The sequence below is a fragment of the Fringilla coelebs genome (assembly GCF_963513975.1).
Source record: "Fringilla coelebs genome assembly, chromosome: Z".
Lineage (NCBI taxonomy): Eukaryota > Metazoa > Chordata > Aves > Passeriformes > Fringillidae > Fringilla > Fringilla coelebs.
The window spans coordinates 27,958,103-27,979,919 of record NC_140031.1 but is presented as its reverse complement, the minus strand read 5'-3'; the positions used below and the strand labels follow the sequence as shown (position 1 = coordinate 27,979,919).

General features: G+C 43.1%; 1 protein-coding gene across 1 annotated transcript in view; it reads right to left on the bottom strand.

Annotated features, from left to right (window-relative positions):
- Positions 1-9,168: 9,168 nt before the first annotated feature.
- SLC1A1 (solute carrier family 1 member 1) overlaps positions 9,169-21,817 on the bottom strand; it is a gene marked incomplete at both ends in the record, with an annotated part of 48,883 nt that continues 36,234 nt past the window's right edge. Inside the window, 6 exons of the mRNA XM_084224808.1 lie at positions 9,169-9,415; positions 12,308-12,442; positions 12,945-13,139; positions 13,652-13,774; positions 18,439-18,546; positions 20,525-20,709. Coding sequence (XP_084080934.1) covers positions 9,169-9,415; positions 12,308-12,442; positions 12,945-13,139; positions 13,652-13,774; positions 18,439-18,546; positions 20,525-20,709 — 993 coding nt within the window. The remainder of the gene's footprint in view (positions 9,416-12,307; positions 12,443-12,944; positions 13,140-13,651; positions 13,775-18,438; positions 18,547-20,524; positions 20,710-21,817) is intronic.

The window sequence follows — 21,817 nt, the reverse complement described above, 5'->3', positions numbered from 1 at the left end:
CCTCTGCACACACATCCCAGTTCTGGTTTGCACAGCTCCGTTTTGCAGATGCCCATTCTTGGGCCTCCTTTGATGTGGGGAACCTGATACTGATGGGTGAAGAAGGTGTCGCTGCTTTTTCAGCATCCCTGTGGTTTGTTGGCTATGTTGTTCTGATGCCAGGGTACCATACAGGAAGGAATGGGGCCAGTGCTGTTGCCAAAGCCAGTACCATCCCACTGCACTCACTGCTTAATTCCAGCAGCGTCATCAACCTCTACTGTCAACTCATCCTTGAGATCCTTAATTGTCTTTGCCCAGGTATCCTCTAGCTGCTTCTGGAAAGGCCCAAGCTCCACGCGATCCAGCTGTGGACAGATGCACACCCTTAACCAGCTGTTCCAGGATGGAACATGGTAGTCGGCAGGGAAAAGCCAGCAGAGGGGGAACCTCAGAGGGAGGCTGCCTCAGGCTGCAAAGCCCTCAAGGAGCCAGTTTTGTACCATGAGGATAAGGCACCCCTCACCTTGGAGTCCAGGGTATCACTGAACCGCTGCTGGGCCTCCTGCCAGCGCTGCTCCTGACCTAACACCTGTCTCAGCAACTCCCGCATCCTGTCCTCCAGACGCTCCACGGTTTCATCAAAATGGGCGCAGCTGACTTTGCTGCCCAAGGCAGCTTTGTCCACTTTCTAGCAGGGAGGAAAGGCAGGAGAGCGGTGGGGACAGGGCACAGGTACAAGAGGCAGGGCCAGCACGTGTTGGGGACAGAGGCAGAAACAGCCCTGTGAGGCCTTCGTGCCTTTTTCAGGGCTGTGTGGCCTGCTTACCCCATCATCCCCATGGGGTCAAAGGGACTTAAAGAGATAGACAGAGGGACCTGGCAAGGGATCTGCAGCCTGCCTGGAAGTACTCACACCCTCCCCCTTCCCCATCCAGGCCGGTTTGCCACTGCATGCCCAAAGGACAAAGTGCATTTGTCACCCTGCCCAAGATCCCTTGGGCTGAAGATGGACCTCTCAAGACCATACCAGCAGCAGCAGGTCCTCCTTGTCTGCTTTCTTCTCGAGACCCTCCAGGGACCGGAACAGAGCCTTCCAATACAAAAAGCATCTCATGACACCACAGCAGGGTCAGAGCTGTGTTCTGTGGCCAGCTAGTGCTCCCTGCTCTTTGGAAAAGGCCATTTGAACCAAGAAAGGGCTTGCGAGCAGGTGGGCAGGGGATCAGACCTCTGTGTGATCAGACCAGCCTTGGTGTGCCTGGGGGATACTTTGACCCTGTGGGGGTCCAGCCAACCTCGATATCTTTCTGATGCTGGCGATGGTCATCCCGGAGGCTCCCCGTGACGTAGCCGAGCTGCTCGCAGTCCCCTTCCACCCGCACAACAGTGGCCTGGATGCTCTTTAGCAGCTCCTCATCCTGCTCCAGGGAGAAAGATGACAAGATAGTGTCATGCAAGGGGTATCTGGCTGCCCTCAAGGAAAGATCTGAGTTACTTGGCCATGAGCACTCAGTGCCAGCCGGACATTTGTATCAAGGCTTTAATTTCCTGCCATACTGCTAACCTGTTCAAACAAAGCTGGGAGTTGGCAAGGGGCTGCTCTACATTACAGTGAGCACAGACAAAGGGTCCTGATACAGCCTCCCAAGCCCCCCCTCCACGTTGCCAGCTGCCCACCTGGATCTTCTCTTGCAGTGACCTCTGCGCCTGCTGTGGCACCAGGGAGTCCACCTGCTGCTGGAGCCTTTCACAGCGGTGTAGGAGCTTCCTCACAAGCTTGTTGTCCGAGCGTGACTCTCCCTGCTGCTGCGTCCCAGTCCCCATCATTGTCCTTAACTCATCCAGCTGCAGAAAGGGGAGATGGAATAGATTGTGAGATAGAATGGATGCAGCCGGCAGAACCTGGTGCCCAGATGGCCCTGACCAGGCAGGGAATGCGGCCAGGAACCCCACAAGGAGCAGCCTGCCATTCAAGACAACAGTTGGAGTGTTGCCTTCAAACCTCACCTGCTCCTGAAGCTGATCAGCTGTAACTGCCTGCTTCAGTGTGGCCTTGGCAATATCCTGTCTCAGCTCCTTCTGCTCCTGCTTAATCTGCTGCAGTGCAGGCCTAGCCAAGGAGATGAGGGCACAGGCAGGCTGAGCCTCCACAAGGTCACTTGGGAGGTGAGCTTTGCTCCCCAAACCTCCTGCTCCTTGGGGCTTGCTACCCTCCATACCTCCCAGCTCCCCAGCAGCCCCATAGGATACAAAATCCTCTCCCCATCCTCTTACTCCAGCTCTAGGGGGACCTCGTTGGTGCCACCCACTTCGCAGTCAGCCACAGTCACACCCAGCTTTCCGAGGGCATTCTGCAGCTGTCGGATCTGGGAAGGGTGATAGTGGCAGAGTCAGGACAATGGACCCCATGGTCTCCTTTGCCTGCCTCCTCCCTGCCAACTACCCCTGGCATTCTTGCAGCCCCCTTAGGGACTGCGATGGGCTTACCTTCTCCTTCTCACCCTGCAGCTCTCTAGCCAGGTCCTGCAGGGAGGACATCTGGCCCTGGAGCTCAGATAGGTCTCTGAGGATGCTCTCCATAGCTGGAAGGTCTGCTTGGAAACCAGGCTGTGTCACAGTGGTGCCACTTTGGGCACTGGGGGTCCCTGTCTGCATCCCAGGGGTGCTCTGCGTGCCATGGCTCTGCCCCAGCTTGTCCATGTCCGAAGTGTGGGGCCTGGCAAGGACAGGCTGGTCGTGGAGGACCAGTGGCTGGCCAGTAGCATCCTGGAGGTTCCCCTGGAGTGGAGTGAGAAGAGGCACTGCAGTCAGGACCCGGGAGCATCCACAGCTGGGCTTGCACCCAAGCCAGAGAGACCCTGGGTGGGCTGTGGCTGGCAAGTACTGGTAGGTCTTTACCTTCTTTCCTTCCCCATTTTCCCTTTTTTTCAGGGCTGTTTAGTTCAGAGTGCCTCAGCAACCCTTTGGCTGAGGCGGACAGTGACCTCTACTACCAGGTTGATTTGCAGGCAGAGGTGGGGTCTCCTAGTGGGCAAGGCTGAGTTTCCACACTTCCCTCACAGGACACCCTTCCCACTCTTCCTTCCCAATGACCTTCACAGTGGGTGACACCCACGGACACAGGGCTGGGCTGGCAGGGCAAGGTCTTGGGAGGCAGGGAGGCAGGGAGGGCCCAATTCCCTCCTAAATGCAGCAGCTCACCTGGCCAGGTGCTCCCTGGATCATCCGGATGCCTTCTCCCATGCGGGACTGTGTGGCCTTCATCTCATTGATCTCCTTACAGAGATCATTGCAGAGATCCGTGGTCTAGGAGAGGGGGGTAGGGGGATGAACATCAGGGGAGGTCCCTGGGGACCTGCAGGATCTTTGCCTGCACCATGGTCTGTGAGGCACAGCCAGATAGCTGGGCACTGTGTGTTGCACCCTCCATTCATCTGCCACGTCTGGATGCAGCCGAACCTCCGATGCACGGAGAGGTCACTGGCTGCTGTCTCACACCTGCAACATGCTGATGGTGGCAGCTCACCTCGCCAAGTGCCTCCTTGATCCTCTGGATTTCCTTTCCCATGTTGAACTGCATAGCCTTAATCCCAGCCATCTCCCTGTGGGACTCCTGAGAGACACAGGTGGTGAGGGTGAGCCTCAGGCAAGCAGCTCCCCAGACACTCCCACTCCTGCCCTGGGGAGCCTATGGCACATCCTGGGGCAGCAGGAAGACACCCAACTGGGAAGGACCCAGAGCACCCAGAGCAGTGTTTCAGCCCCAGATTTTCTCTCCAAATCTCCCTCCCTTTCCCACAATGAAAGTCAACATGCTGCTCGGAACTTGGGCTTCAACTAAACCTTGGTATAAGGGCACAGACCCCAGAGGCGTCTTGGGGGGAGCAGCCAGGGGGGTGGGAAAAGCCTCTACCTTGGAGATGCCACTGTCTTTGGCTTCAGTCTTCTCCATCTGTCCCATGTCGTCAGCCCCCGAGGTGACAGGAGAGCCGCTCCTGGTCCCCTGCAGCTCCTCCTCCCCCGGCGGCTGGGAGGGCTGCCCTGTGTCCCATGCCGAAGCCTCGGTGCCGGTCCTGCCTTCCTCCTGCTGCGGGCCGGGGCGTGATCGGGCGGGATGGCTCTGCCCCGGGGCTGGCGCGGCTTCCTGGGCCCCCTCCTGGGGGACGACGTCCTGCAGACCCAGCAGGCTCAGGTGTTCCAGCATGGCCCTCAGCAGTCTGCGGAGCGCCTCCAAGTTGACGTTGACTTCTGGCGTCCCGATGGCTTCATCCAGCAGCTGGAACAGGCTGATTGGGGCCATGGCTGCTGCCCTGCCCGAAAACACAGCACCTGTCCTTCCTCCGTGCTCGGAAGGAAGCTGCAGCTACGAATGTGGGCAGCCAGCACCCTCCTTCCTCTTCTTCCTCTGCGTTCCTGAGCCCCGCTCGCGGGTGCCGGCGTTTGTGGTGTCTCTCGTTGCCAGGTAACGCCTGGCCCTGGCAGCCGGCTGTCGCGGAGTCCTGGAAGGGGCCGGATCGGAAGGGACTTCTTACAGATCATCGAGTCCCATGTTTGCAGCTGCGGGGGGCCAGGGACCCCTGGCTGAAGGGGTCCTCCCTGATGGCCCCCTTGTTCTTCAGCCGCCCTACCTTGGACTGGGGAACATATGGTTAGGAGCCCCCGCATTCCCTTGCTCCCCTTGATCTCCATCTGCATTCCACCCTGGGCTGGGAGAGACAGCATTGGGAGTGCCCAACTCCCTCCGCTCCCCCAAGTGTCGCCCCCCCTCGGGCTGCCCCCGTACAGCGCAGTTGAGGGCAGCGATTCAGCTGCCACGGTGCTTCGAGCCATGGGGCCGAGCAAGGGTTGTGCTGGAACTCGAGTGCTTCACAGACACACACACACACACGGACACATGGCCTGAGTTAGGGACCCCCTGGTCAGTCTCGAAATCCCAGAAAGACCCAGGCAGCTGGATGTGGGGCAAGCAAAGAGAGGTGATTTTGTACACACCTGCTCCCTCTTAGGGCTCTCAGAGACAGAGGACACAAAACACAAAACTCCCAGGTGTCTGGGGTGCCCACCACAACCAGGAGGGGACATGTACCGGGGCAGCTTCCCAAAGAGATCCAGATATTGGTGTACCTTCTCTCAGATGGTCTCCGGATAGGACCCAGATGCCCAGATGGCCCCCCAGGACCAGGATGGGATGCAGGCGTCTGGGAGACCCCCTGCAACTAGGGGGAGATTCCTGTGTCTGCGGTTCCCCCCAAGGCCAGAAGTGGAACACTAGCATCCAGGCTGTCCCCTCACAACCAGAAGAGGACCCAGGCATCATTTGGGGGTTCTGAGGGGCGGCTCTTGGGGGGCAGTGGGTGGGGGTTTCCCCATCACCTTCTGCACAGTGTAGTGGGTGCCCTTGGAGTTGCTGTTATCCTGAGGGGACTCCCACTCCAGCATCACACTGAACTCCAAAACCACCTTCACCTCCACTGCACAGACATGGAGGGGAACAGGCGCTCTGAGGGGCAGCCTTTGCCCAATGACCCTTAGGCCCCCAAAACAGTCCTCAAAACCAGTCTCCATAGCCCACAAATATCCACCATGGACCACAAATACTCCCCCAAAATGCCTGCCCTAGCACATCTAGGTGCTAAACCACACCCCAAAACACACTGCTCCTATTGCCCCCAGTGCCTCTCATCCCAGTATGGCCCAGTGGTCCCAGTACCCTCAGCCCAGTGCTGCCAGTACTCCTACACTAGGACTTCCAGTATAGCCCATTTCAGTGCTACCAGTGCCCACTGAGAACATGCAATGAGAATGCCCTCCCAGGCTGCCAGCAAGCACGTCCTACCTAGCATGGCCAGCCCAGTTCCCCCATCCTAGTGCTTCCAGTACACGCAGTCCCAGAGCTCCCACCAGTCCCTGTGCCACTGGTGACATGCAGTGGGAATGCAGCTGTGCCTAAGATCTGCTTTGACACAACCACCATTTACAGCTCCAATTTTAAATAAGTCACCGGTTCTCTGGTGAAAAACTTGTTAGTGATTCTAACTCCCTGGCCCTGACCCTGATACAGCAGGTTCATTTTGGGGGAGTAGAGGCCCAGGAGCTGGGAACAGGGCCACTTCAGTGTGCGGATGTCACCTGCCCATGACCCTCAAATGGCATGTCCTCTGAGAATCTGAAGGTCCCTGACCTCACAGGATCCTATACCGGCGCCCAGAGGTCCTTGTCCCCGGGAAGTGCCCATCTCCACTGGAGGTCTGCAGCTAGGAGCAGTACCCTGAGATGGGGCTAAGGGTCCCCATGGGTCTGGGGCAGGTCACCAGGCTACGGGTTCTCATGGGTCACAAGGCACCTTGAAGACCTTGACCCTGTGAGGGTCAAGTGATGCAGAAGAGGTTTGTGTGGTGATGACAGGATGAGGGCGCAGATCCCGTGGTGTCCCAGCACGGGGGTCCACTGGCTGCCTCCTGCCTGCCTATGCATCACTGGTCAGTTTCTGTTTGAATCAGAGAATATTCAAGAACAAGTGAACTGCATATGTCATGGTGGTTTTTATGCAATTTTAGATCTTGTGGATCTGATGCAGCTGACCTGTATGTGTTAACAGACCTGTGTATGTTTATGTGCAAGTGCTTTCTTTGTTTAGAGTTAAGAGTCAACTAAAAGTCCCTGGGTATTTCGGCAGGGATGGCTATGTGGTTCTCCAGGTAAAATTAAATTAAAGTCACAAACACTATTCAAAATGCAGAGTCCAATCTTGTGATAAGCTTCTGCAGCCCCAAAACCCCTACAAGAACATGGTGTAAATCTCCAGATCTAACAGTGATTCTTCACCACTCTCCAAATCTTCCAGACCAGGAGACTATGGAAAAGAGGAGATGCTACTCAAGCAGGGTGTTTCCACATATATAGAAGGTACATACTTGCAATACTGTGTCAAGAAAAGCATCCTTGGACTTAAGAGGATCTTCAGCATATGCTTCGGTCTCTTGGTCATAGATGTAGTAGATGACTAGATGGCAAAACAATACCATCAACACCTGCTCAGTTGAATCTAAGCCAAATAAATAAGTTATAGGTAAACAATCACCTGCTTAGCCTGTGTTTAAGAACAGCATACTTTGAATCCAGGTTATCTGTAGTTAGAGGGGTTTCTTGCAATCTCAGCACTCTGCTCTTAAGCATCTATTTTCTTGGAGGAAGAGAGTAATTCTTGCCAAAACTACAGCTAAATCACTAATAAAAATAATAACATAAATCCTGAATTCGATGGGCTTTGGTTTTCTTGTTATAGCTAAAGGAACTCTTAAGTAGAAGATAGTAGGCTAAAACAAGAGTAAAGAGAGAAATTATTTATTTATAACACATTAGGAACACTTTTCACAGTACATCATTAACAGGGTGACTAAATAATAAGGTGATCATTAAAGGGTGACTCAAAAAGCTGGTTAAAGTCTAGGCAGAGATTATAGGCTAGTCATGGAAACTGGTAGGCTTTTTCCTCCCATAAGCAAAGCTGCACAAATAAAGACTGTCTCATACTATTTCTGCAAAGGTAAAAGATTGATTAACTCAATCTGTACATTTTCTTTATATTGTATAAATTTACCAATACTTAGATTAACTTTTTCATATAGTTTATGATGTTAAATTTAAATACAGTATTATGTCTCATTAATTTAAGGTGCAATTTATCAAAATCTACAGTTAATATTTTCTTCTTAATCAGTTCTCTTTGGCACACTTCTGGTCTGTCTAAATACAAAAGTGTAGGACTGAATCGAGTATATAACACTGCAGGTACTTGGAGGGTTTTTTGTTAGCGAATTAATGTGATTTTATGCTTACCACGAGCTTATTCACAAAGAAATAACTATATATGAATTTCAGTTTAATTTATATATAAAATAGCTAACTACTTCAATGTGCAAGGCAGAAAAAAAATTTGTTACAGCAACTCCTCCCTTGAGAGAGTGATTTTTGCACCATGGAAATCTTGTAGAAAATGTTATAGAAAATGGAGATTTTTAATGAGGAAGTTCTTGGCGCTTCTTATCTTACAGCAAGCCACCTGAGGACATGATTTTCTAGGTCCAGAAATGGTTTACAAGATACAGTTTAGCTGACAGGTTGGCACTATAGTGGTGTTGCAGCTATAAACTTGCATGTTCAACTGACAAACTAAACCAAAGAGCCAAAAAACCCCAACCAGTCTGTGTAAGGAGTTTAGTGAAAGCAGCTTCTTTCTATTAGAAAGGTCTCATTCCTATATTCTTGATATATGTGTATATATATCTGTCTGTTTTTATTACAAGGAAGAAACATTTAGCATTTGCACTCTGCATTTTTGTCTTCATGACCTCTTCTTACTTTTGGGCAGACTAATATTTTGTTAAAATCATAAGCGGACAATAGAAAATGAGATTCTGTTTCTGATGGAAATGTATGAGGAGGCCATTAAAGTTGACCTAAACAGGTAAAATATCACTTTACAAAAGCTCGTCAAGTGTCAGAAGAGCAAGATCAGAGCAATCTCTTTCACATCTGAAGGCCAATATCAGCATCTGGCAGTCACACGAAAGGTATGAGGAAACTTAGCTACATAAATACTGGACCTCTTTCAGTGACTAATTATTTCACAATTGAATAAAAACTAAACTCTATTCACAGTAAAATGTACTTATTTCAAGGCCCTTCTGGTCTGTTTTTTCCTGAATCATGCAAGTAGTATCCCCTCAGCTGCAGAAATTAGCATTTTGGCAAATTATCAAGTTACAGTGCAACCTGTTTAGAAGGCAAGGATGTAAAAAGGGATTTCATACAGGTATTTTGTGATGTGGTAACGTGTAAAATGCTGTGCTACTCCTGAGTAAAACACATTTGGCTGTCCCAGCTAATGACCCATTTATAAGCATGCTGATTCCAGAGAGGCATTTCACAGCCTCAGGAATAGTAAATATTCTCAAAAAAAAAAAAAAAAAGTATTTTACAACTGTCTTTTTCTTCAGCCTATCAGTAAGGACTAACAATAGTGAGTTCGAACTGTTGAGGGAGATGATGAGAAGGGGCAAAAGGAGTCTGTGTGGTAAATCAGATGTAAGTGAGATCTAATTAATTCTCAATTTCCTTTAAGCTTTTTGAGATATTGCATATGGCCATGCTTAGTGCTCCTGTTTTATTTGAAAGCTACTGGCTTTAGAACTGGGATGTCTGTGTGAAGGATATGGTATCAGATCTATCTATAGCAAAGCCTCCATTGATGTAAGATTTCTTGGCCTGTCTTTCATCATTATCAAGTACTCCTGTTTCCAAGGCAAAAGGATTGACTATGTTGACTTCAGAGGTGACATCCATCTGCTCCAGCTCCTTTTTTGAGAGCTTCTCCACTACTCCTGTACCAAAGGCGTCTCCCAAGACATTCACCATTGTTCTGAATCGATCCCTATGGAACAAAAAAGTTGTCAGACAAACCATTCAGTTGATAGAAAATCCTTTTAGTAAAAGTAAGATACTATATAGCTCATGCAGCACTGTTTTCTTCCCAGTCCAGATTTAGGTAATTATTCAATTAAAAGAAAATAGTCTTTTAAAACAAGAATCAGAATTTTACCCACAGGTATTTGAAGAAACCTGGAGTAATTTTCATGAGAAATTATTTTATAGAGGACATGCAAAACTGCAAGTTATGTCACTTGTCTGTTAGAGCAGTAATTCCACTGCTGTGGCATAGCCGTACAAAATGTTGGAAGGATCACCTCTTAGCCCCCTGAAGTATGCTACAAAGCTGGTTTCCTTTTGTAATGATAGACTGTGGGGTGCAGCACCAGAGTCTGCATTGTGCCTTTTGGCATTTTAACAGTCATGTCCTCAGCCAGAAGAGCACCTAGTCCAGCAGTATGTCTAGTATTCTGGCTCAAACCTGGAAAAGGGAAAAGCCTGTCTTCTGCTAGCTTCTCTTTGTTAAAGGGCTGAAGGACAAACCTATACTAAAAAAGTCACTTAAAGGAATATGATACTCCTGCATAATTGATTTTTCTCCAGACAGAAATGTGAGATGCAGGCCTTAAAAACCTGCTTCTACTTGGCAGAGGAACAACAAACCCTTGCAACATAACACAGTTTGAAAACTGATGTGGAAGTATGGTATGAAGAGCGGAAGGCCATGCTTTCCTGTTTTTCTTTTCAGCTACAGAGCACTACAAAGGCTCTCTGGCAGAACAAATTTCTCTTTCTGTGCAGAGACATTAAAGTGGATATACTTACAATACTTCACAATATTTCTGAATTCTAGTGCTAAAAAAGTTTTCCATGTACAACAAAAATACATGGTAGGAAAAGGAAGAGAGAGCAGTAAAGATTCTAGTAGGATCAGTGAGACAAGTGAGGAAATCAACAGCACTGGAAACTCATCTGTTATAGCACTATTCTATTTAATTTAATTTACACAGCAAAACACATCTTAGTCTGAAAAATGCCTTAAATATAACCAGAAACATCTTGAATTATTTTTATGTTTCATGGTGAAACAAGTACCTTCCATGTACAAATATTGTGCCTAAAACTCACAAAAGCTACGGACTTCTAAAGTGGAGTAAAGATCAGATCCATAAAGTCATGACTGCTCTAAGAAATAGGGTATTGTTCTCTTTCTCTCTCACTCCCATAAGGTAAATAGAGGGCATCAAATGAAATTATTAGGGTGCAGATGAAAACAAACAAAATTCAATTATATCTCTGCATCATTAGGATGTGGAATTTATCTCCCTAGAACTTGTGGAAACATGGGTCCCAAAACAATGAGGCATTCATAGAAGAAGACAAAAATCACTTCTAACTCAGGAACTCTCTGTTCTGCAATTTGCAGGAGGCTGGACAAATACTTTGGATAAAGGAATTATTCATTTGTGTGTTCTTAGACTCTTTAGATACCTACTCTGAGCCAGTAGTTTGTACTGATCTGCACTATCCTTAAAAACATTAAATGCCCACTAGGAATAGAAGAGAGCTGGAGAAAACAAAATTACTGTGGAGCACAGCAAACAAAACTATTAGACCCTGTTGCACACATCTGACTGGGAGAATGTAGTTGGGGATGGAACTGTTTCCTTTGGAGAAATTATGCTTATACATAAATTGAATTGATTCTTGGATCCATACAACAGCCCTGATTTTCTGGAGACTGGCATTTCTCTCTCTTTGCCAAATTGACTAATATAATCAAATAAATTACATATATCTGTGAAATACATAGGTTGCCATGAGAAATCCTTCAAGAAAATGATTGGAAAGCCCAGAGGAGGAACAGCAAGGCATTTATCTCGAGTGTAAATAAACCTGAAGAAGATATGCAAGTATTATGAAATTATTAAGATCACTGGATTGATACCAGTGAAATGTCATCCATGCAAACTACAGGTGAAAAAGACCTTGGGCTGACCACTAAACCACACAGTTTAGGAGGCAAAAGAACTGAAGTTATACTTGTTAACTTGTGAATCCTGTTACCCTGTATATCATGGGATAAAACTGAGTATTGATAGCCATTTGACCTCCAGAATACACTCTGTGATTCTTTGGGCTTTTGCAAAAGTAGCAGAGATACATACTGGTGTAACTTGAACAGAAAAGATTTCTGGTGAAAAGGCTTCTCTCCAGAAAGAGCAGATGAATGTGACTGAGAGGTTTTGAAGTGCTCTGATATGGTTTGGATTAGGCATAAGAATCACTTTAGAAATTTAGATGTGTGCTTGTGGATCGAGGGCTGGGCCAGGACTCTCAGTGAAGAGCAGGCCTAGCAAAGTAGTGCTGGCAGCACAGATCTGTGTACAACCTGTTATATGTGTCCATATGGAATCCAGGGTGAGTTTTACTTTGTTCATGTTGTGCTCCACTGCCAGTTTATGGATATCATGTGCTTTGCAGCTTTTGGCTACATTTGATATTTATGAATGATGTGTGTGTTTAGCATAATGTGGTGGCATCTCTGACACTCTGGAGACATTTCTTGGTACTATCAAATTTGTCTGTCTTGAGGATGATGCTCATGATTTATTAGTGATGTCACCACTACTTTAAGGCAGAAAGTATCTCTGAATATGATGTTATTCACTGCCATCCCATGCAGAACTTATCTCACAATCAAAGACATTACTGCATTCAATTCTGAACAAGCCTGGCCACAAGAATAATCTTTGTCCATTTTCTGCAACTAAATGATTTTATTGCTTTCTTTCTCAGACACAGACAATTCTAGGCAACTTATGGAAACATTAAAAAAAAAGATAGGGAAAAGGAAAAAGGAAAAAACATTAAATATGAGGTGCCTTAAACTTACAGAAGCCAGTCAACTGCAATGATCAGAGTAACATCCTCAGCAGGCAGGCCAATGGCACTTAGCACAATCACCATGGTAACAAGTCCGGCTTGGGGCACGCCTGCAGCCCCGATGCTGGCTGCCGTAGCTGTGACGCTAAATCCCAAATAAAACCCAGAAAAGGCATTCAGAATACATGTTACTCTGTTTTCTGGTACAAATAGTTTAATTTCACTGCAAGAAACAAGCCTAAATGTTTCAGTTTTCCTCTTGAATAGTATTTACTCAAAGTCTGGTATCAAGCTTATAGGACAAGCCATGTTCTGATGTAATCTTATGGTTACACTGGAGAATAACAGGCAACACATGTCTAGCAAGCAAACTGGATGGATCAAAGGCTGTGTTGGTTTGCAAGTGTTTGCAGGGGAAGAATGATGGCAATTTTCATAACAGTGCTGTTTACCAGCTTCACATCCTGAGCCATCCTACCTCCCCATCAACTTGCACTGGCTAGGCCTTGGATCAAGAAATGAGAATATTTGTTATTTCTTGTGCTGTGGATGATAGTTTAAACTTTCCCATGGGGTATCCAAAGTTAATGTACCATTCACAAAAAAGCTCACTTCCCACAAAATGCATGTGATGGCTTTAGTCTTACCTAATGGTAACTATTTGGCCAATATCCAGTTCCAAGTCATTCAGCTGTGCAATAAATATGGCTGCTACTGCTTCATAAAGAGCAGTGCCATCCATGTTGATGGTAGCTCCAACTGGAAGAACAAACCTTGTGATTCTTTTGTCAACCATGTTTTTTTCTTCTGCACAGCGGAAGGTGACAGGTAAAGTTGCTGAACTGGCACATAATGAAACACATAAAATAAGTGAAAGCAACAACACACCATTTCTATTATGTTTCCTTTGGCTCAGAGCATGATCTGCTTTATGACTCAAAAGGAGATCTAAGGCAGGAAGGAAGGCTGCACCATGAAAGCAAAGCAACTTTTGTTATACCTTCTAATTATTGGAAGAAATAGCTAAGTGTTAGTTGTTCTCAGAATTACATGGTAAATTGCCATGGTATACGTAGTCACAAAAAATGTTCAACAGCTTAAATGCTGTCAAGTCTGCAGCTAATGAACTGAATGGCAAAGGGAGAGGCAGACTCTCATTTGGTGCAAGGCTAACGCACTCTGTAGTGTCCTTTGGGTACAGCAGAAGTAATGATGAAAACAGTATTTCAGCCTCCAGGGGACTGAGAACTGTCCAGCTATACCAGGGCTTTTAAAAAAGTAGCAATAAAATCAGAGCACAGACCATGCAATTACTACTAGGAACATTACAGAAAAGTTGTTTTTTTTTGTTTACCTGGAAGAGATCATAAGGGCTGTAAGAAGTGCCTGAGCCATCCCCATGGCAAACCGGAAAGGATTTTTCCTTACTATTATTAAGTAGATAAGCGGCAGAACTATACTGGAATGGATTGCAAGTCTGCAAAATAAAATCAACTAGTTAAACAAATAGATCCATCTCATTGTCTTTCTTTGCTAAGATGGTGATAACAGGTACCCAGCTCTGTCCTCAAATATAGTTATGAAACACTAAAGGTGGCTTTAGTGACACCTAGGTGCAAAATTTAGAGAGAATGCCACATTAACAAAAAGCAGACTAATGCTGTTCTACGCTTCCTTTTGGAAAGGAGAGAGACCATATATGAATTGTCTCTCCTAAGCTGAGCAAGCACTGACTTGAAAAAATTTTCAACTGATAAAAATGAGAAGCCTAAACTAATACATAATATTTAACCTGATGTGCAGAATGTGATTTGAAATAACACTAAAACACTTCTCTTTTTCTCCCAAATCCTTACAATGTGAACCAGAGACAAATCAAAAAACCAAGTCAAATTATTATTCTCAGTTTGTCTGCCCTTATTACAGAACATGTTTTAGAAATAAAGGTAAATATGCTTTCCAGTTAGGGACAACTGAAATGCATATCTTTCTGCAGAATCTTCAAATATGGACCTTTAGAAAAAATCTATATCTGCTTTGGGGAAAACTGTGTTAAGCTCAGGTCTAAACTTAAAATGTGGTGAGGTATTTGAGACTGTTTAAATGAGACATATGTAGCCTAAGCATTTTTAATGTTGTAAGATGCTGAAATACTATATTTTGAAACTATTAATTTTTAATATTAGATGGGTTTACTCATAGAAGATCAACTCACTCTCTTGACTTTAGCAGCTCAGATGTATTTGCTTGGGCATTTGTAGAGATCTCAGGGACAAAATCATCCCTCAATTTATGCATCACTTTTGAACACTGTGCAGTAATCCTGAATGCACATGATGCAGAGCTTGTAGACATTAAGATAAAAGGTAAACTGACTGCTGTAAGTACGTTTGAAATGAAATGTATTTGAAGTGTCTGTGAATATTCCTGATGTTCAAAGGTTGCAATTATAGCACATCTGCTTTTCATGAAAAAAAGTTATCACATAGCCTGGAAACATAAATCCCAAAACTGTTGTCACGTATGACCTTGGAATTTTTATTCTGTCCTCACAAAATGTTCATGTGCACATTCCTGTCTTGTAATAATGCTTTATGGTTTCAGAGCAGCTGATAAAGATAGCAATAAATCATGGTACCATTTGTTCTGCCAAAACCAGACAATTAAGAGACCAGTAGTCACAGTACAGAAACCCACAATGGCATAAAAAATCATCCACAAAACCTACACATTTGTTTCCTTGAAAAAGTATCTTTTTAAAAGGAACAGGCATTGGTTTTCATTCTGTATGGGAACATATTGTAGAATTGTAGAATCATTTGACATATTTGGTGGAATGTAAATAATAGCATGCAACACGTCTTGATAAAGTTTTGTAAATAACTCTAGAAAGAAATCTAGCAATTTATGCATGCACAACCACAAGGCATCATTGTATAAATTGCTAGGTTTGTGACATGCCTGAGAAAAATCTGAATATAGGAAAAAAATAAAGTCGTATGGGTGCCATTTGCTGTCTTAATAAAATGTTAATGAGAGTATGCATTTCAAGTATGTCTAAGTCTAAAAGCATACTGACTTAGTTATTTGAAAAATTTAGATTTGCACCTTTTTAGTAGCAGCATGAACATGACATTATTAAAAATATTTTTGTGTGTCTGCTTTGCTACTACTGGTTTCCTGAAACAAATTTTAAGTACTATTTATTTTTGTTCATAAAATACAATTATCAGCAAGCAGCAGAATTTTTTAATACCAAAATCATAATCAGCAATTGAAAATAGAAATTCTAATAGCATTCATTTTTAAGTTAGGAAGAATCATGTCCCTCAGAATCCCAAGCTGCTATTCCATATAGGAATATCTCTTACAGGGATGTAGCTTCCTTGCTGCATTCAGAAGAGACAAAGGCACAGGTAAGAAGAGTCTACTTCCTGCAGCTTTTTTTTTCTTTTTTTTTTTTTTTTTTTTTTTTTTCCCACTTCAGCCTGAGTTTCCTCTGGCACTTAAGCTAGTAACTTCTAATATGCCCTCATCCTGACTCTGCAACCATTAATCGTGAGAGACCTGAGATACTTAGTGGCAAATTGCACCAAAGACACTGGGGGAAGTCTGTTCCCTTATAAGGTGACCTGAATGAGACAGAGAGACTGAGATGAGCTTCAGACAATGGTGGATGAGTCGTGGTAGGGCTGAGGCTACGAAGATCATGAATAATTAAGTTGGGAAGAAGGTGAGCTGGCTAGGGAGGTCAAAGGAAAGAAAGCAGAGGATAGGACAATATTTTGATAAGGAATACATGAAACGTTTAAGATAACCCGTTATTTTCAGGTTCAAGCTTAAGGAGAGGATGATAAGCAGTTACAGAAGACACCAGTGAACAGAATGCACTGCAGACAGGATCTAACACATAAGAATGAAAACCAAAATGATGGTGGGAACAGCAGTTTTTAAGAAACCCAAAGAAAGAGCAACATATCTCCTTTTTCCTGAGAGGTAAGAAAAAAAGGGTGTTCTTGCAGGCTGAAAAATGTAGAGCAAGCACCTTTCCCCTGCAGCCTATAGCCTTGTGTGTATGTGCTCCTATCTGCTCCTGTGATCTGATTATTACATGCTCTCCCTGATGGTCAGTTTTGCAGAGAATACGCTGCCATTATCCACAACGCCTTGAGCAGCACTCATGGGAGGCTGCTCTGCAGGAGGCAGAAATGCTGCAGAGATCTACCTGAGCACCCGACAGGGAAAATGGCCATATTTGGAGGAACAGAGAATTTTTCTCTCCAAGGATGCAAATATGCTCTCTAATGTTTCTGATGGCACCTGGGGTTCCACTTAAAATTGTTGTGCTTGCCAAACTAATGGTTACAAGGTAAACAGGAGGCTATGCAGTGGAAGTTTACTTTGCAATCAAAGTGCTTTGGAGAAGGCACTGTGTCTTCACACACATCTTAGGAAGACCTGCCTTGTCACAGTACAAATAGTAACCTGTAATCAGTAACTGATAGGTAAATAGTCATAAAACTTGCTATCACATCTAAAATTAAAACTTGCTATCTGATGTAAAAATGAAGTCAAAAGGCAGTAGTAATCCATTCAACATATTCCTCCTCTGAATTAACTGGAGTTAATGACAGAGAAAACCTGCAGAAGTAATACACTGTCATTCTGTCAATGATTTCTATCTAGCTTGTATAGAAAATATTAGAATCTTGATTTACCTTCTCTTGGTAAATATCAGCTTTTGGAACCTGTAAAAATCTGACTTATTTTCCAAGTGCAAAGAAATACTCACAAAAAACTGCATAATGCATTAGATAAACATAACTTGCACTCATCTCTGTAAAAAATTTGAAAAAGTCATTAATCAGTGCTATTTCTGGAGCAGTAATTCTTATTTAGAAAGAAATTTTATCTCTGATTTTCAAACAGCTAGTCCAAACATACTGGCTTATGAATAAAACAAAACAACAACTTTGAAATAAACGTGCTGATCTAGCACAGATTAATGTGAAAATGCCAGAGATCCTTCTTGACTATTTATAAAGTAGTTTGCATTTAATAATAATATATTACCATTCTCTTTGCTTGGCTGTCAGAAAGTGTGTGATTGACATTTGAAGAATAGCATAAAATGTAGGGAAAGAAACTTTTGAACAATTTTGGACCTAGCCTCTAGACAAAACATATATAAATCCTTAGTATACTGAAGGAATTATAGGAGTGGATGCTAAGGCAATAGACCAAGCCTGCCTAGAAGGCTATGCTTCACTGAATTGGAAATAGAAATTTAAGCGCATTTATCTTATTAGACTGTAATATCCATTTATCTGACAAAAGAGTCTTTTGTAGGATAGCCTTCAGAGATATATAATAATCTGGTATTATAACCTATCATTTGGAGCAGTTAAATTATTCTAAAGTTCCACTGCTGAAAGGCTCTACATTGTGTGGGTGCAACCTCCTCCACTCAGACTGTTCTACATAGACAACTGCTAAGAAAAAAGAATAGAAAAAAAGTTCTGATGCTTGGCTATGTTATTCAAATTGCAACTTCTCTTTCTGCAGCCTCCCCATCTACCCTAACCTTGGAGGAGGAATTCTCAGACAGTGCAACCCCCAGGGCTTCTCTTGATGTCAGCTGTCTGCTCAGTACTGGGCAGGGAAGGAATCAGTCTCTTTGGCATCCTTTATTGTGCACTGCTCTTACTATGCATCTGTATTCAGCAGGGAGTTTGGTCTGTGCTGCAACAGCTTGTGCCTAAAAAGACCATGGAGGTTCCCAACATAATCCACGTATTTTTGTATAAGTTTGATAGGCTGGCAAGCCCCAATAAGACATAATTCATAACCTCACCTTTAATACAACAATATTTTCTTCAGCACAAGCTGTGAAGAGGAAACAGTGAATACAAGAAAGGAATTTGCTTTTGGGTTTTGGTTTTTTTTAGAATGCAAGACAGTGACTTTTTAAAACAGAAAATGCATCCAGCAAAATGTGGATTCAATCCATCCTCACATATCCTCACATAATTTTCACTGATGAGAATTTTTGTCTCTGACCTAGAAGACTGGATGTGGTAGATAATTGAGTAGTAATCAACTGAATTCCAAAACTGCATACATCTTCAGGAAATTACATACCCACTTATTACTGTAGCCATATAAAGACCCAATTTACGAAAGATTTCCCAGTCCTCAACTTGTATTATCTTCCCAGCAATTAAAAACACGATACCAATTGGCATATACCTAGAAAGCAAAAATAAAGCTATCAAAAATGCATTCTCAGAAATACTGCATGCTCACCATGAAATAATTTCTCTCCCAGAATAATTTATTTAGACAGATAAAAAAATATGTTTTGATATCCTATTCCACAACAACATATTTTTTTTCTCAAATTAGGTTATACACTGCACTTTATTCATTTGCAGCAAGGTTACAACAGAGGTGGTGAAAAAAGACTAGAAAATAAAAGTAAATGTAACTATACATGTAGTCTAGCTAGTAGTGTATAACTTGGTGTCACAGAATACAAAGACTACACAGAAGTCAGGAAGGGGTATGGGTATATACCCTGTCACAGCAAATGTTCATGTATAGCCACAGGCTCCCTGGGGGTGGAAGTTTGCAGAGTTGAGACCACTGTGTGTCTAGTGTGTAATCACACATAGATGGGAAAGGTCTCCAGTAGTTACAGAAGCAGCCTTGCAGCACTGGGGGCTGTATCTGTGTCACCTGAACAGAAAAAAATAAACCTGCACAAGGTCATGCCTCATGGATCTGAACAGCTGCATAGGCTACTGCCTACAGAAAATTCAAGGGAAATATCAGGAATTAGTGCCAGCTCCACTGCATTTTTTTCTGGTTCCACAGAGCAGGCATCACAGAGACAAGTTATTACTCCAGAGCTTTGAGCAGTATAAATTATTCTAGAAATAAATTTGTGAATATATCAAATGTATCCATTTTAAAATAGAAATTGTTTTATAAAATGTATGTGTGCTAGCTTATAAACAAAATTGTATCTTACCCCTGTAGAAAGGAGGGATACCTAGTTCCTCTAAGCACTGAACATGATGAAAAAAGTACTAATTCCTCATACTTTCAGCAGAAAACTCTATCTTGTTTCAAACAACAGCTCCCACATCTGTAGAAACTCAGGGAGCCTGTAGCCTGTGACTTTTTGGTACATGCAAGAAAATGGATAATCAATTTATAAGTAAATTCTTGTATGGCATATGCTAAGTCTCGAGTCTCGTTGTCAGTAATTTTCAGCAGAGTGAGGCAGCCTATCTCACAGGGATCTAACTTAGCCTGGGACTAAACTACTGCTTAGCACAGGACCAGCTGCAGAAATTAATTTACCTTTCTTTAAGAAAGTAAGAATTGTGCAAAGACTGGACAGGTTTGCTGTTTTATAGACATCTCAGTATGCTGGGATGTAAGAAAAACCCATGGAAGGGTCAGATCTGACATGGTACTGGTATGAAATGTGCACATGAGCAGAGTATTGTAATAAGTGGCACAAGGCACTCCACATGTAGGACCAACTCTGGAATTGTGTGTATTTATAGTCCTGATCCTGTAATTATGATTTGCACAGACAAAATTCTATTAATAGCTTTGAAGTCCAACCAAACACTATCAGATGAGTTTATGTATTTTAAATTTGTTTTCCTTGTCTGAGACTATTATGAGAATGTAGTCTCACAAAACCTATTAGGAGGAGGTAAATGATATTAAGTTGTATTTTGCATACCATTTTGAATTTTTCTCTGTGCTGTGGCTGGCATATTCATTCAGATTTCTAAAGGAACTTAGATCCAATACAACCATCCTATGAACATAATGTCTGTCAGGGAATAATGTTCAAGACTCAGAAGGGCATATGAGTGGTAATGCTTATACTCAAAAGAGGCCTCAAATGACTAGTGCACTAGTTTTTTATAAACATCTAGCAAGAATGTCTAAAAAAATTCAGGTTTCTTAACAACCAATAGGAATGCTGCTCCTTTAGTATATATTAAGAAACTCTGTCTTCAGTTTCCTCAAAAGGATCAAATTCTGTAGAAAAGGAAAAATTTTACCAATCTTTCTTTGAAAGCTGCTTTCTGTAAAGCACTATGCAGAAGCAAATGTGAGGTCTGAATCTGCTCTTACTGCTTCAGTGACAAAATCCACTTAAAGAAGTTGTTGGAAAATGCTACTATATCCTTGAACTTACCACATAATTATCTGAACTATTCTCATTGTAGCTTCATTCAGTGCATTGAAGAAATCCATCAGCACTTGTCCTTTCTCTCCCATTTTCCCAATAACCGCTCCAAAAACAAGGCAAAAGACAATCAACCCCATCGCATTGATGCCGTTGGAATACATCCCCACAATTTTATATTCTTGGGTTTTGTTCTATAAATTGGAATCAAGAGAAAAAAATACTATCTGAAAATAATGAATTTTCTTTGAAGAGTTCTAAAACGAAAATACACTTAGGTTTTTTTGAAAGACATGAAGCTTTTTCCCAGCCACTCTACTGGCTTTCTGAAATTGCCAAGTGGGAAAGTTCAGGAATACACTAAACTGAACTTGAACACTTTGTATTTTAAAGCCATGCATGAATCTGACCAAACCTAATCAGGGAGTAAAGCGCCCCTTAACTGTGTTGTCCTTTCTATAGACTTCTGACACGTGGTATGGCAAGGTCTGAGTATCAGTCATTTCAAGATTTACTCCTCTACACTCAAGATTTAATCCCCACTGGAAAGCAAAACACAGAAACCTTGCATTTGTTTCTGATCAACTCAAAGATTTGTATCTGGATCTAAGATAAATTCACTACTGCCTAACAACTGGGACACTAGTGTAATTGCATAATTTATAGGACAATTGTGTGCACATAACATAAAAATCCTACTAAAGAGGTATTCATACATTCTTCTGTGCAGCCTGAATGTAGGGGCAATTCTTCACTACATTCTGGTTCAGGATTTAATTAATGGCTCTTCATATAGCTCATGTTCCCATGCTATTATTACTTTACGATTAAATTTGGAAGGAGTATAATAAAATGTATATTGATTTGGTATTCTTTATAGTTCTATGTTCACATTCTGTTGAATTCCTTTCTCCTTCTCCTCCAGAATAAGTCTAGACTTTATACACCATTAACACCCATAAGCTTTCCACACCTCTAATGAAGGGCTTCTTAAATCTCTTCTTCACTTTTGTCTCTGTAGATTTTTTTTCAGAATAAAAACTATTAATTAACAAATGCTTTATATTGTTTTGTTTTCCATTAAAAAATATTTATTATTATTTTCAACTAATTTTATTTTTTAGTGCTTAAAATTACAGCCATTTCTACTCAAACATCTCAAGGTGATATACATCTAGTCTTTTCACAGTGAGTGTTGAATTTCTCAGAAAATTGATAATTCATAAGCAGATAAATGTAATCAATCTTCATCTATTTTCTTTGGACTGGTCAATTACCCATGGGATCCTCTGATATTCTTAA